This window comes from Leguminivora glycinivorella, chromosome 14 (assembly GCF_023078275.1).
Source record: "Leguminivora glycinivorella isolate SPB_JAAS2020 chromosome 14, LegGlyc_1.1, whole genome shotgun sequence".
NCBI lineage: Eukaryota > Metazoa > Arthropoda > Insecta > Lepidoptera > Tortricidae > Leguminivora > Leguminivora glycinivorella.
In genome coordinates, this window is record NC_062984.1 from 10,329,894 (window position 1) to 10,346,800 (window position 16,907).

The 16,907-nt window shown below is 36.2% G+C and overlaps 1 protein-coding gene across 1 annotated transcript; it reads right to left on the reverse strand.

Annotated features, from left to right (window-relative positions):
* Positions 1–1,663: 1,663 nt before the first annotated feature.
* On the reverse strand, positions 1,664–15,563 carry LOC125233423 (C-type mannose receptor 2-like). The gene is made up of 8 exons (XM_048139439.1): positions 15,423–15,563; positions 12,491–12,595; positions 12,112–12,188; positions 7,870–7,924; positions 7,174–7,371; positions 6,102–6,219; positions 3,704–3,840; positions 1,664–1,980 (listed from the first exon to the last, which is right to left on the reverse strand). Exons 1-8 carry the CDS (start codon positions 15,472–15,474, stop codon positions 1,796–1,798), a joined length of 927 nt encoding a protein of 308 aa, XP_047995396.1. The 5' UTR covers positions 15,475–15,563; the 3' UTR covers positions 1,664–1,795.
* Between the last annotated feature and the right edge of the window lie 1,344 nt (positions 15,564–16,907).

Here is a 16,907-nt window from a genome sequence, read left to right on the forward strand (position 1 = left end):
TACACTACAATGAATTTAAAAATGGCGAAATTTTAACAGGTTTCAGCGATGACGACGCGTAAGCGCCTTTATTGTAAGTATTCTAACGAGCGATTTTTGGTCGTCTTGGGTCATTTTCAGAATATGCAACCCCCCAATTAGCGTAAGTTGTTACTTAACAAAAATTAACTCACTCTCAGTTTTGTGACGATTGTTAATTACATATTTAAGCGATAATCTACGTTCAGAATGTGAAAAAAGTACATTTTTAGACAGATTATATGCTTAATTATCGTCATATACACCGTGTTTCCGGTATCACTCAAAACCTCAGACACCCCAACTGATTTTTATTTTTTTAAACGTATCTAGAATGTTCATTTTTTAATCTGATGATTATTATTTGTTTAAATTGAATTTTTAATTTTCTGTGCAGCTCTACTCGGCTTTTAACTCTACACTCAATAAAATAATTGCTAGCTACCATCATAAGCCTTCAAACTGTTTAATTGTGTACGTTACTGCAACGACACAAGGTTTACCAATAGACAGCTATGGCAATGTAAAGCACTTTAACCTGTCTCACAGTAAACTTCAAATTGGACAGGTGACTCAGTAAGCAAATTTAAACCTAAAATTCAAAATGACAAGGTTGTAATTAGGTACGAGTTCAGTTTGTTATGACTTATGATAAACTTTAAATTTAAACTGACGCACAACGTCTATTTCGTAGCAGAAAAAAAATCGTCCAAGTAACCAGCCAGTATTAATACCCTTAAATACTGAAAAAGGTATACAACCTCTAACAATATGATATGCACAATGTTGTATTACGAATTTGTAGAATGGGCACGTAAACAATAACTAATAATACAAATTAAAACAAAAAATATTACCCCCATCAAGATATACCTCAATCGATTCTACTCTCGATTCTGAACAAACAGTTTTCAGGTTTTTAGTGTTAAGTGAAACACGGTGTATAATATTTAAAATAAATGAATTCATTCATTTATTCTAAAAAAATGTGTTCTTAAACAAAAAATTGCCAATTTAATTCCTTCTAGCAGTCGAAAAGCCTCTTTTCGAAATGGTGATGTGAAACTATTGAGTGAATGCACCCTTTAGTAAACTAGCCGGGTCCTTCTCACAGATGAAGGCAAGCGCGCTGTCGTAGTTGTTGTTCCGGTGTTCCGGCTCCCTGGGTAGTCGGGTTGGCCGTCGGATAATCGGTCATACCCGGCTGCAAGCCCGGTCAAGCACTAACGCTTGACTTATCACTAGAGAGGGGATTTCAGGTAGCGATTTAAATATTGATATGGATGTGACACGCAAAATTTACTATTTTTTTACACACATAAAAAATGTATCGGGACATTAAACTTTTTGGAAAATCGAGCAAAAATTATGACGATAATAAAATAAAATAAATTTAATGTTTGTTATTTTTTTGAATATTTTATTTAGGTACTTATTTAAGTTCTTCTTCTTTATGATTTCATTTGCCCATTGCACAATTTGCAGAGTAAAAACCTGTATTATGACTAGAATAGAAAAATAAAAATAATTCGCTTCCTGAACACAAACTCCTTTATTTAGAATAAAATACTTTTCTTTAAACTTGCAAAAATAACATTAATTTAATGTGATTATTTAGCAAAGTTTGCGGTGTGCGATTGAATAATAATAGATTGTAAGACCTTTTTATAAAATCACGTGATATGTATATTTCTAAAATTGCACTAGTCATATCTATATTAATATTTAAATCACTACCTGAAATCCGCTCTCTATTTATAAGCATGGTGATGTGGAATTATTGAGTTAACGGGTTCTGAAGCAAACTAGCCGGGTCCTTCTCACAGATGAAGGGAAGGGTGTTGTCGCAGTTGTTGTCGTCCAGCAGTCCGTTCCGGAACATGGCGCCGCAGTTCTGGCTGCCCGGGTTGTCGGGTTGGCCGTCGGACCAGCGGTCGTAACCCGCTGCTGCTAGTGTTTGACCTAAGGCACAAACATATTTAAATTGGAATAACACATCGTAGGCCACGTTTTTGCCTTTGGCTAGTCTGTGGCCAAAAGTAAGCCCATTTATTAAAAAAAACACTTATAATAAAACATGTCGGTTGAGCTGCTCAGGCCCCGTAGCCAAATGGCATTTCTGCGACGCGAAACGAAATCGAAACGCCGTAAAAACTGGGAAAACTAGTTTTATAGGATGTGAATTAAAGTATATTAAGAAGTTTTGTTTTGTTACCTGAGCAATTCTCAAAACACAAATTAAGGAATAAGTTAAATTTGTTTTTTTTTATTCCTATTTTCCTATTTTGTTACCAAGATTTTTTTGTTGAATTGAGATTTTAGTAAGTTTTATTTCGTCATTAAGGTTCTCTAGTATCTGTATTTTCTTAATTATAACAATTATCATGTATATAATATCTTACGGAAGTCGACTTATATTACTAGATGTTGGTAAAAAAATAGGATCAATTAAAATTTGCTGACGTGGCTATGTACAAACTTTTTGAGAACTGCTGACCTATTGAAACGTACCTACATACAGCCAACTAAGCAGGACAGCTCTGCAGTGCTAGTAAGCAGGAATATATAACGTGTTTCCGGTAACACTCAAAACCTCAGACACCCCAACTGATTTTTATTTTTTTAAACTCATCTAGAGTATTCATCTTTTAATCTGATGGTTACTTTTTTTTAATTGAATTTTTAATTTTCTATACAGCTCTACTTGACTTTTAGCTCTACATTCAATAAAATAATTGCTAACTTCCGCCATAAACCATAACACTATTTATTTGTGTACGTTACCGCAACGACATAAGGTTTAACAATAGACAGCTAAGATGTCACTGTAAAATACTTTAAAGCTTTGTCACAGTAAACTTCAAATTGGACAGGTGATCGCAGTAAGCAAATCCAATATTCAAAATGACAAGGTTGTAATTAGGTACGAGTTCAATTTGTTATGACTTATGATAAATATTAAGATTAAACTGACAAACAACGTCAAACTCGTAGCGAACAAGTAACCAGCCAGTATTAATACCCCTAAATACTGAAAAAGGTAAACAACCTCTAGCAATGCGATATACAAAATGTTGTCTTACGAGTACAATAGAATAGGCACGTAAAAAATAACTAATAATACAAATTTAAATAAAAATATTACCCCTATCAAGATATAGTTCAATCGATTCTACTCTCGATTCTGAACAAACTGTTTTTAGTGTTAAGTGAAACACGGTGTATATGATGGCTATTGAAAATACGTCGTATTTAAGTAAGGATGTTGCCATTACAGACGTGTTTACATTTTATCTACTTCATCATCCTCCTTGCGTTATCCCGGCATTTGCCACGGCTCATGGGAGCCTGGGGTCCGCTTTGACAACTAATCCCAAGATTTGGCGTAGGAACTAGTTTTACGAAAGCGACTGCCATCTGACCATCCAACCCGAAGGGTAACTAGACCTTATTGGAATTAGTCCGGTTTCCTCACGATGTTTTCCTTCACCGAAAAGCGACTGGCAAATATCAAATGACATTTCGCACATAAGTTCCGAAAAAATCATTGGTGCGAGCCGGGGTTCGAACCAGCGACCTCCGGAACGAAAGTCGCACGCACTTACCGCTAGGCTACCAGCGCTTACATTTTATCTACTTATTAGGTATAAATATATGAACTTATTTATACTAATTAATTTCTCACCGTGTATAGTCATCCACTGAAAGTTATTCTCCATAGTTCTGAAGCCCAAGAAGGCAATGTCTCTGTTGTATTTTCCGGCGACAAAGTGGGGACGGGCGTTGTTCCATAAGGTGGCGATGATCTGTGCTTCCATGATACTGAAAATAAGATGAAAATAAATAAACCTGACAACGAATATTCGGTAAATAATTCAAACAAAAACTACAATTTGTAGATATCATCCTGTTGCTTGGCTCCATCCTTTTCATAAAAAGTCCCAATCAGAAATATGATGTGAATCATTTCACACACTAGCTTTAATCCGTTAAAAAGTATTCAGTACCAAAGATAAAAATCGCAGCATTGGATATCGTTCCGAAGTATGTAAGTAGCACTGTGTTAAGGTGTTAATACTGTACATACAGTTATAGTATGAAAAGTGTTTCCTTCGTATTTTTCCGGATACGTTCGTATTTGTCATGCTAGTTCAGTCAGTGTTAGTACATCTTGTACTGAGACTGACTGAAATAGCATGACACGTTCGTACGTTTCCGTAACAATACGAAGGCAAATTTTTTCGCACTACCTACATCTGTAATGTCTTGTAGACATAGGTAGATAGATAGATAGATAGGTAAATTATATGTAGGTCTAGATATTATTACGGAATACCAAATAGTTTCGGGGCTAGATCAATGTCACAGACCTTGACAAGACGCAGACATGCATTACGTCCAAAGAGGATTGAGTACTGTCAAAGTAAAATGTGTAATCACAGTGCATAGACTGCCATCTCTCGACACAAGCTTAAAACTTTTGAACCTTAGTTTTGACAATTTGGCCCATATTGTTAGCTTGACATGTGTTAAAATGTCAAATATTAATATTAGCGCCATCTAGCCGAGCGTTCCCCAAAGATGTGACGCCATCTAGGCCACCGTACCTTTTTCTCTATGGCTTTGAGGTACGTTTTTTTCTTAGACTTTATCTGTCTATACGGAGTCACATATGTCTTAGATTACGTCTTTGCTCTGACTCGGTACACTGAGAGTTAGAAATTGTAGGTTGTAGTATTATATTAGTTGTGTCATACGTTACGTATTATTGCTTAAATCAGCTTTATCAAATTAGAGGATGTGCTCAAATCTTAATAGGAAAGTGGACGATTACTATACTTATTAAAAAAAAATTATATCCTCATCGGTCGCTTTGAAAATGTTGTTTTGCAAAGCAGCAGTCATCCAATTTTTTCTTAATCCAAGACCGCTGACGACACGACGTCTAATTTTATTCATTATGACGAAAGAACGTGAACGATGCATGTGGATGGCACTACGGGCATTAAAGGGGCCACGGCCTGCCAGTTAGGACTAAAAAGTGATAGCGCTGAAGACCTTTAAGCTTTACCTTTTTTTTAGCTTTAAGTACCTCCGCCTTACAGAAGACCGCAGCCAAATAGCACTAGACCCTACTCATAGTGTTGTGTTCCTGCCGGTGAGTAAGGCTGCCAGAGCTCAACGAGGGTGCGGTGTGCTGATGACGGGAGGACTTACGGAACTAACTTGTTCCGTCTATTGTCCTTTGAGTCGTCGGCAACCCGAACCCTCCTTGGAACTTGTACGCTCATTTTTGCTGTGTACTTAACACAGCAAAAGGGAGTGTACAAGTTTCTAATGGGGTGGCAACGCGCATGTGACACTGTTTGAGTTGCAGGCGTCCATAGGTTACGGTGACCGCTTTCCATCAGGCGGACCGTATACTTGTTTGCCACCGACGTAGTATTAAAAAAAAAAAATACCTATCTACTAAACACGTATTTGAGATTTTTTGTCGAAAAATGGGATAATGTAGGCAAATAAAACTTTTCCCAACCCGTTGGACGGATCACACAAAGACCCTCCCTACCCCACCCCACCCTATTTGATACATTTCACAAAAAGCAATCGGCAGAGAAAAGGGCGTAAAATCGGTCGTCATTCAACGTGACCACTACCGGTCTAGGCAAAGTGACAATGGTTGACGCTACTTGGCGATCAAAACGCAGTTTGGCTCTGTCGCGCCACTACAAAAGAATGAAAGTCTACGATACACTAAAGAGTTAGCTACGATACACTTACTAAGAAGCTATTGTGAATTTACTAGATACCCTGTCCTGCTTAGAGTAATACTACGAAGAAGAGGCACATACCCGTTCACGACAAGATGACGGGCGCACGCGATGAAAGCACGGCTCCAGTTCAGATGGGACCAGGTGCCGTAGGCAAATGGCATATCTTCGACGCGAAACGAAAACGAAACGCCGCGAAAGGCAAGAGCGATAGAGATAGATATCTATGAGCGTTTCGTTTCGTGACCGTTTGTGCCAGTCGGCTACGTACCTTGCTCTGCCGAGAGTAAATACTACGGAGATGAGATATACCCGTTCACGACAGCAAGATGTCCGCCCTCACGGGCGCATGCGACGAAAGCACGTGTCCAGTTTAGAGGGGACCTGTGCACTTTGTAGCAGCTGCCCGTTCTTGTATCCAGAGAGTATTCTGTAAATTATTGTAGAACTTAAAATCCATACTTAATATTATAAATCGGAAAGTGAGTGTCCGTTTGTTTGTCCGTCTTTCACGGCAAAACGGAGCGTCGAATTGTGATTTTGGAAGTGGAGATGGTTGAAGGGATGGAGAGTGACAAAGCCTACTTTTGTCTCTTTCTAACCCCCCACTTCTCTAACATGGGGGGTGTAAGTTTGTATGGAACATTCTGCAATTTTCGAATTTAACGCGAACGAAACCGCGAGCAAAAGCTAGTATCTTATAAAATACTTACCCATCTATTTGCCATAACAGTTAAACCAAAATAAAAAGTATAAAACAGCACTTTTCTGCTTGTCAATAAAGAAAGATAAGTTTTTTATAATTTTTCAGAGACAAAAGTACTTCTAGTGTCAAACTTTTAACAAGCAAATGGAGTCATTAATTAATAACTTCTCCTTCAACTAAGAAACAAATTGAATTATTTTATAATTATGATTTTAAGTAGTCCATTGAAGGAGCCTCGAAAACTGGAGAAAAGTCCTCTTTTTGTATCGATAAGATTTATAAAGTTAGAAAATACATATCTGGACTACAAACGCGAACAGAACAATGTTTTCTCTTTCACTCCAACAAACGCCGAGAAAGATTCGTTGAATTTATGAATGTAAAGGAGAATGGGCATTTTGTCTCATGAATACTCATGGAACATAGCTCGTTTGAAACGGCTTATTTATGGCATTATTTTGTTGTATGTCACAAACTTTGGATCACTTGCAGGGACTGAGTTATTAAAAAAAAAAGTATGCCGCATAAAATATTTTGTTTTACAAAATACTTGTTATGTAGCTGGTTCTAATATTATTTATACGAGAAATGCTACACTTCTGTATACCACTACTTACGTTTAAATACGCACAGGGCTATAATTATCTAATGAATTATATGCTCCGGTTATCCTCGTACCTTCATCCATAGTGCCGCATGCGTTGAGCTCGCGCTTTGCCTGCTCCTCACCAATATAGCAGAAGTAAGGAAAGGTCTCCGAGCAGTTGACGTCAGCCATTGTGCCGTTCGACAGCATAATGAGGCAGTCTTCCGCGTTGTCAGAATTGTCAGGCTCGTATGGGGCCCAGGTGACGGGCATGCGGGATAACGGTGTTCCTAAATAATTTTAAAAATAATACATACGAGTACAAAGATAAGACAAAGTGCATGAAACTGCCCAAGTTCCAGTGACGCTCTTGGCAATTAAGGGGTTGAAAGAGAAGGAAATTTCATTGCTTGCTTTTAAAATAAATACCATGATTTGGGGTGAGTTGACAAACAGGAAAACCCATATCACCCCGTAGTCCCTCGTCATTGGGGTGAGATGGGATTTTATACAAAGGTGACTTTAGAAGATAGTTCGATCGTTTTTTTATTATGAATATTACTATAGCTTCATTTTAAATTGAAATATGTAGGTACATTATATCTGTAGCAGCAGCTCCATGCGTTCCTTCTCTCCCCATTCGTAACTCAACTCCCCCGAACCCTACTCACCCTGTATTAAGGTAGATTTTTAGGAAATTAACAGTGACTGTCCTCTGCGTGACGGTTGTCTCACAAGTTGGTATCACATCAGTTCACATCACGTCATCACAGCTCGCACGTACTCACCTTTTACTGAAAAATATGCCCCTTTCCCGAACGTAGCGTGAACGCCGGTGTATATCGATACCTCTGGGTTCAATTGGCGTAAAGGACATTTTGGCGAAAATGAGTTATATATACAGTTTTGTTCAGAATTTCAAGCGCTATCGATCTGTGTAGTTAAAATTTCGATATCTCTTAAAAAGTTGCCTTTACGACCAAGATTTTCTACTATGGACTTGCAAAAATAGCTTTTCTGAAGGGGCGTAAATATCAAGTCATTAATTATAAATTATTATTTGTGTCGTAAAGGAAATCTACAAATAAAAATATAGTCGTAAGTCACCTTGATATATATTATTGCCCTTTAAGCCCTTACTTTTTAAGGATCACTTTCTATAGTAGTGTGGTAAAGTTGGGCGTAAAGGACAAGTTTTTTTGTTCTTCGTCCTTTAAGACCAGCACTAAAAATATTTTATCCGCAACTGTAATCGATATCATTGGGTTCAATTGTCGTAAAGGACATATAATGCAGGTTTCCAAGAGAAAGATAAACCCACTTTTTTGTTTTTTTGGCCTATATTTGTGACGTGTATAAGAAAAATATGCAGATTACGAGTATCTTTAACCTAGTGTAACAACCGTAGTGATAAACTAAACGATTTAGAAGATAGATGGTTGTAAAGGACACGTCAAAAGCTATTAACGTCCTTTACACCCATGATTTGATAGGGTCGTAAATGACGGTCTTAGATGATTTTTATACAAAACCGGGGCGTAATTGTAACCGAAATGGTACAAATGTTGTGCTAAGTTTACAATTAAAAACTGGAAAAATGTGTCAAAACGTACTTAATATGGCATAGAATAGACATTAGTTTAATGCAGTGTATTATTTATCTAAGCTATCTTAGAAACAAAAACCGGCCAAGAGCGTGTCGGGCCACGCTCAGTGTAGGGTTCCGTAGTTTTCCGTATTTTTCTCAAAAACTACTGAACCTATGAAGTTCAAAACAATTTTCCTAGAAAGTCTTTATAAAGTTCTACTTTTGTGATTTTTTTCATATTTTTTAAACATATGGTTCAAAAGTTAGAGGGGGGACGCACTTTTTTTTCCTTTAGGAGCGATTATTTCCGAAAATATTAATATTATCAAAAAACGATCTTAGTAAACCCTTATTCATTTTTAAATACCTATCCAACAATATATCACACGTTGGGGTTGGAATGAAAAAAATATCAGCCCCCACTTTACATGTAGGGGGGGTACCCTAATAAAACATTTTTTTCCATTTTTTATTTTTGCACTTTGTTGGCGTGATTGATATACATATTGGTACCAAATTTCAGCTTTCTAGTGCTTACGGTTACTGAGATTATCCGCGGACGGACGGACGGACGGACAGACAGACATGGCGAAACTATAAGGGTTCCTAGTTGACTACGGAACCCTAAAAAGAACAAGACTATTTTATATCCAGTTTTGTAATAAAGAAACAATATTTGCTTAAAAACGATCTACTAATACTTTGGCAACAAGCTCAAAGTTATTTTTTTAGTATTCGCCGCTGTTGAATAGTCAGTAGGTTACGCATTCAGCCTTTAATTCTAGCGGGGAAACGCTTTCGTAGTATTATTATACTGCGACGAGATGTAGGTAATTTAAAAAAAACACTATGGTAATCAGGGTACGTACCCACAACGTATGCACAAACGCTCACGATAATATCTATTTCGTAGCTATATATTTTTTTCGTAGCTATAGCTATAGCTTTATCGCTCTTGCGTATTGCACCAGACTGCATTTTTGTCGGCGTCTGGCGTCGACGATTGCCATTCAGCTACGCCGCCAGTAAACTTTAACAGTAGACTATACTAACATTTAGTGCGACAATAACAGGTGCGTTTCGCTAGCGAATGAGCGTTAGCGTTTGGTGACTTGGCTATGTACCCACAGGTACTTAAAGCATTGACTATAATATTTCTAGGATTGAACTCATAATTAAGATTATTCTTACTTAACAGGTTAAAGACTAAATAACAATCTTCTGTTTTAAAATTATCAAAAATATGCATCAACATAGTAGGTAGTCTTGACTACAGTTACTATTATTTATTAGTTGGTCACAGTTTGTATACGCGTCTTAACTTGCGTTTATAAATTGGTACTTAACTCTTAGTTATTCTTAGAACTTCTTTCTACTTTATACTTAAAATTACTGTCGTATTAATATAGTCTACTGTTCACAGTTGCTGATTAAAGTTTACGTGATTACCATTAGTGTTTTTATATTTACTTAAACTACGAAAGCGTTTCCCTGCTGGAATTAAATACTGAATGCGTAACTTATTGAGAGTTGAGACAGCGGCGAGTACTAAAATAATAACTTTCCAAAATACTAGATAGTTTTTAACACGTTCGCGGACGCTCAGTCACCCCTCTGGGACACCAATATTTTGTATGGGAATTTTTCGACTGCTATAGCATACCTGTCCTTAGACAGCTTATATTAGGGTTATTATGTGACGAGGAACGCTATAGCATTCGGATGCTATAGCATACCTGACAAAATACAGAGATAAAATGTGATCTTATGTGACACCGTATGCTATAGCATACGATGCTATAGCATACCGTGACACAATACTGAGTCAAAATGTGATCTTATATGACACCGTATGCTATAGCATACGATCCATAGATGGTGATACAGCAGATTCATTCTGTAGAATCATATCAAATAAAACATTTAGTGTTTCTGGCTGCGGGGATGATGCCCACAAATAAAAGTATAAAGCTTGTTCACGAATACAGAGTTTTTTGGTACAAGAAGAATTGTCTAAATGTGTATCTCCTACAGACTCTTTTGGAGTACCTAACTTTCGTCAGAACTGTAGTCACCCGTTTCGTCATTGAGACTAGAATAATGTTTGTTCAAACCTGCTGTTGTATAGGTGCTAAAGGCCTTCATTTGGTGTGATGATTTCTGGGTAGAACTTATCCACTACCTCTCACTACGCGATGATTCGCCCAGCTTTATATGCTATTTTACAAGCATCTAAACCAAGTTCAAGTAGTTAAACACCAACAAAATTCACTCAAAAAGATATAATTTAACGTAAACAGTCAGTATCAACCAGAAATAGGGTTTATTCACAATTATATGAGCAAAGCAATGACTAAGTACGAAGGAAATTACTCAAATAATAGGTGTAAACATGCTTCGGTTTTCTTAATTTATCGTAACCAAAATCACGGTGTATTATTATAAGACGACAGTGGACATGTTTGTTAACAAAACCGCAACACAAAAATATATATAAACTGTAAAAATAATTACTTATGATTTTTTAAACAATCCGTAAAATTGCGTTTGCGCTCGAAATTTGGCCACATTTCACGGGCCAACTCCCGGTGACACTCGCGGGGCTACTGCGCAAATTTCCATACAAAGAGGTATTCTATAGCATACGCGTCACAAAAAGGTGAACTCGATCTGTGACGCCACAGCATATTTTTTAACCGCGATAAAACTATGTAATGTTGCAGTATGCATACTATGATTCTAGTGAATGGTAGAGGAAATGTTGGTGAATAATATTATACTGTGAACAAGAAGATTACTAAGCAAACAGACTCAGAAATTCAAACCAAATAACGTATTCTATAGCATACGCGTCACCAGAAGGAGTACAAAAACCTATGCTATAGAATACGCGTCCGCGAACGTGTTAAGCAAATGTTGTTTCTTTATTGCAAAACTGGATATAAAATAGTCTTGTTCTTTGTCTCTGCTAAATATTTAGATAAATATACACTGTAACACTAATGTGGCTATTCTATGCCATATTAACTACGTTTTGATACATTTTTCAAGTTTCTCAATTGTAAACTAAGCTAAAAACAGTTGCCATTTGTACCATTCCGGTTACATTTACGCCCCGAATTTGTATAAAAATCATCTAAGACCGTCATTTACGACCCTATCAACTCTAATTGTTCAAAAAAATCGTGGGTGTAAAGGACGTCCATAGCATTTTGACGTGTCCTTTACAACCATCTAACTTCTAAACCGTTTAGTTTATCACTACGGTTGCTACACTAGGTGAAGGATACTAAAAATCTACATATTTTTCTATATACGTCACAAATATAGGTCAAAAAACAAAAAAGATATAAACATTTTTCTAAAAAAAAAGTTGTTTTTTGCTTCTCCTGAAAACCTGCATTTTGTCCTTTACGCCAATTGAACCCAAAGGTATCGATATGCCACAATTTGATAAAACGTTTAATTTTGTTAACGCCAGCTTCATATTTTCATTTTCTGGAGAGGCTAAGACAGCACCTAGAAAACTTTTTCGATTACGTAACAAAGTTAATACTACTTAACCAATTTATTAATCTATCAAAAGTTAATATAATATTGGCTGCTTAGGACTTTTAATAACATTTTGCATTAAATCTAATAAATATTTATGGTATTTAATATTACTTAAGAGTTTATTTTTATAAAATATTAGACGTATGATTTGAGTTCGACATATTGGTACTTCTGCTTATTCGTTACTTGTCTCAAAATCATTTGATAAACATTTAAATAGGGATAACAATAGTAAAAGAGGAAACGGCATGAAATAACCGTTTTACCTTCATAATAACAGTTGAGATAAGCGTTTTGCCAAGTGGCCGGCACTCGGTGTAGCTTTAGCCAACCGCCCGCCTCTTGGGAGTACATGTAGTCAAACCTGTAAGCTGTTGTACACAGTTTGTTAACTTGTATATACAGGGTATTTCAATGAACGTAATTATACAAAACATGTTTTTCAAACTCGTCTCCTATTGCTAAAACACTAAGTTAGGTCGCGTGTTGTTAAACTAGTTAAATAACCATGAATACCGTTGTTTTCTTAAATCCTGTTATTTTGGTCACAACATGGATACCCTACCTAGGTTGTTAAGAGAAAATAGTTCGGACCTAGTTTTTGTAGTATAAACTCACCTTTTTGTTTATCTAGAGTCACATTTTATGAATAAAATTTCTGACATGTTACCTGTCACAATAATCAACACCTTGATAACTGATAAGACATAATATGGCATGTCTTGCTATTGGCTTCGTGCGAAGTGCATGGAAGGGGTAAGCAAAGCGATCGCAGTGCTTGCGGTGGTCAAAATCGACACTGATTGTGGTTGTCATCTATCAAAACTCATAATAGTTATTTGTTATACAAGGGGGCAAAGTTGTATTTTAACGCCGAGTGTGGAATTGAAAAACGAGCAAGTGAAAGGATTCTATAGTTGAACCACGAGCGAAGCGAGTGGTTCGAGAATAGAATCCTGAACTTGCGAGTTTTTTAACACACGAGAAGTAAAATACATTTGCACCCGAGTGTAACACAAAACTTTTCCCCTCATTATAGCGAGGAAACTACAACGCAAAAAATGCGTTTATCACTGCTTCCAGTAGTTCCACAGGTGGTTAATCATCTTTATTACTAGATTCACCTACTTTTATCAATTTTAAAGCAGTTAATTTGACTTTATTCAAGGTCAAATTACTTTACCCACTAGTGGATAAAATGCGTTTTTACCCGCTGGTATTAAAGGACAAAACACGTGTTTCCGAGCTAGTGAGGGGAAAAATATAATACAATGTGTAATGTTTGATATGGGGCATCAATGTTGTTTCGTTGTTAATTGTAAAAATAATGGCATAAATAGTCGTTGCACGTTCTATGCGTTTCTTAGAGCACACTGGAAATTGGATCAAAGAACTAAATGGATAGCTACGGTGAAAAGAAAACGTAAGTGAGACATGTCAAAACAAAACATTATAATAAATATAAATATTAATTACGTAAACATTATAATTATATTTAAGCTTTGTTTACCTAATATTGTTCAATACGCTGTTAGTATTTTATCCTACCGTAAAAGATTATGCTTAAAGATTCAGGCCTAGCCTGGGAATAGGCCCGTGTCGAATATTTCTGCGGCCGCGGACATGACTAGGTACTTTACGTTTAGATTTGTTTTATATGGCATTAACGGGACGGAGGTTTAGAGAATATCATATCACTAACTCGAAGAACTTGTACCATTACTCCTATGTTCTTCAAGATTCCTTATATGCCCTGCCAGCACCAATTTATTGACTCTTTCTGTAGTCTGGGGTTGGAAGTTTATACCGTGAGTAATGCCTTTGGAAACTGATTTTTGGTATTATATCCATGTCTTTATAATCTATCTACCTAAATTACACTTGAAATAGTAGCTCTTGTTATTCGATGTATTTAAAATTAACGAAAAATCGTTAAAATATAATGTTTGTTTACATGTCAGTTTTTGACATTTTCCACTTCAGGTTCACATGGTAGTGGGCGTAATTGTCGTGCACGTAGCCAATAAGTCAGTTGTATATTATACAACTGACTTATAGCAAGACATGCCATGACGTCACAATGACCACACTTCGAGAATTGGACTTATTTCTTTTGTTAGAAAATTAGCAAAATTTAATTACGTAGAATTTTAAGACCAGAATACGTGCATTATATTCTTCGTTGTCAATAGAGCCGGAATCACTTTTTTTGTATTGCGTTCATTGAAACACCCTATATTATAGGCAAGACGACAAAAAAAACTATTTAGTCCGTCAGTTAGATAATCAAAAAAATTTGGACAACATTTTTTTTTCTCGTAGGTTACTTAAACGAAAAATGACTATGGTACAGTGCGTTGAAGTTTCGCGTGACGTCACGTCTAGGTACAATTTTTACTTAAAAGTGACGTCACAAGCCCCCACTCCGGAACTTTAATGCTATATATCTTTGTATTTTTTCATTAATTAGATAAAGCGATATGTGTTCAGTATTTTTGGACGATCTAACTGACTGACGACTGACTAAGCAGAATGCCATTTTTTTTGCGTAGTCGTCATGCATATTGTACCACATTGATATGTCTACCTTTCAGAATAATGTTACTAACTATCGGAAATGCCGTTGAATTTTTCCATACAACGAATGTACGTAATTTTCCGCAACGCTATCGAGTAACCAATTTTGAAACGTCAAAAACTCATAGTGTTAGAGTCCCTGTCGCCTGTAACTCGAAAAAACGGAATAAACTCTTGTATTCCTCTAATTTCACTAAAATTTTCTCCAGAGATATTTTTCTCTTGTTCTTGTTTTTACCTATAGGTGTATACACATACACAAATTGCTCGTTTAAGAGTATAAGAAGCTGATGTAGGACGTTATGTTTAATTTTAAGTAAAAATATTCATAATTAATATTTAATTAAATAACTGTAGGTTAATAGATTTATACCTTTTATGCCAAAGGCATTTTCCTTCCGTATTAATTTGCTTTCAAAATGTAACATCAGAGTAATTTAATCCATACCAATATTATAAATGGGAAAGTGTGTGTGTGTCTGTTAGTTTGTCCGTCCTTCACGACAAAACGGAGCGACGAATTGTCGTGATTTTGTAAGAGGAGATAGTTGAACTTTTTATCTCTTTCTAACGCGAGCGAAGCCGCGTGCAAAATATAGTTAAGTATAAGTACCTTCTTACCTTGCACTAAACAAAAACTTATCACACATATGAACAAAACAATCTTGTCCATTTTTTATTTTATGAGAGAGACGTTAGCTTTTTAGAATAATTTCATTGCCTAGACTCCAAAATATAGGATTAAACTAAGTAAAATCCCGTCTTTCCCGTAACAATGTAATGCAGCTAATGAATTCATAACAAACAACGCAAGGATAATAAAATTGTGGTTTAATTGCGGAAAATTGTGTTAATAGTAACAATGTTATGTTATTATTAACACAATTATCGTTTTAATTAATTCCAACGAAATATTGGTATTATTTTAATTGCTTGCTTTAGTTGCTATATTTGGACTTTTAATGTAGTTTAGTGTACCTCACACCTTGGCCAGTACGAGTAACTAAAACAGCCTCAAAACTTTGAGACATATCTTATCATCCTCTTAATTCAATTTCCTCTGAATCATGACATTGAATCTGAGACATTTCTTAGTTTACTAATACTGGCCTAGGTATGATATCTACTATAGTTATTCCTACTTACTGTCATCCGTTGGCTCGTGGATTACACGACATCCGTAAAATTGCGGGTCGCAACTGGATGGGATTAGACCAGCAGCTCGTGCGTAGCCGAATGCACAAACGCTCACGAAATGCTCGTAGATATCTTGCTATGGGCGCGACAGAGCTAGACTACCTTTCGCGGCATTTCGTTTTCGTTTCGCATCGTAGAAATGCCGTTCGGCTATGGGGCCAGGACCGAGACAAGTGGCTCAGCAGTGGGCGATCAGAGACTGACGACAATGACTGTCATCCAAAATCTCGTGTCTTCATAAGAAATAACACACACACTTTACAAATAAAATACAACTTTTCTTAAATAGTATTATGGTTTGAAAGCAACTCAATTTTCCCTATTGCTTACATATAAAGTACTCAGAAGAAGAAATACTCAAGAAAATACAACATTAAAAATAAACTTTGCAGGAAAAACCTTTACGAATAGGGAAAATACTGCAAAAACTAAGGCAAAAGATTGTTATCTAAGTAGAATAGATTATCCAGAATATAAAAAATATGTAATATAAGAAACGAATAGTTTTGGTTGTCGGTGGATTTTGGTCGCTTTTCTTTGGAGTGTGAGATCTATTTTAAAATTTTATTTTGTTCCCTACATACTTATTGATCTGGTACACTTCATTCATTCGCCTGCCCTTATCCCATTTATTTGGGGTCGGCGCAGCATGTCTTCCGCTTCCATACCTTCCTATCGTCCTTCATCTCATCATTGCTTTCGCTTCATTTCATCTCTCACACAACTCAATCCATCCACCTTTTCCTTGGTTTTCCTCTCCCGTTAGTTCCTTCCTCGTCACTTGTAATAAGTAAAAAAATCATACTGTCACATCGTCTGATGTCATATCGTCACTACTTTTAAAAAAACTTGTATCTTCGTCTGTCAATGAAAAGAAAATTGTAGTAAATATGTATGTAATGCATATAG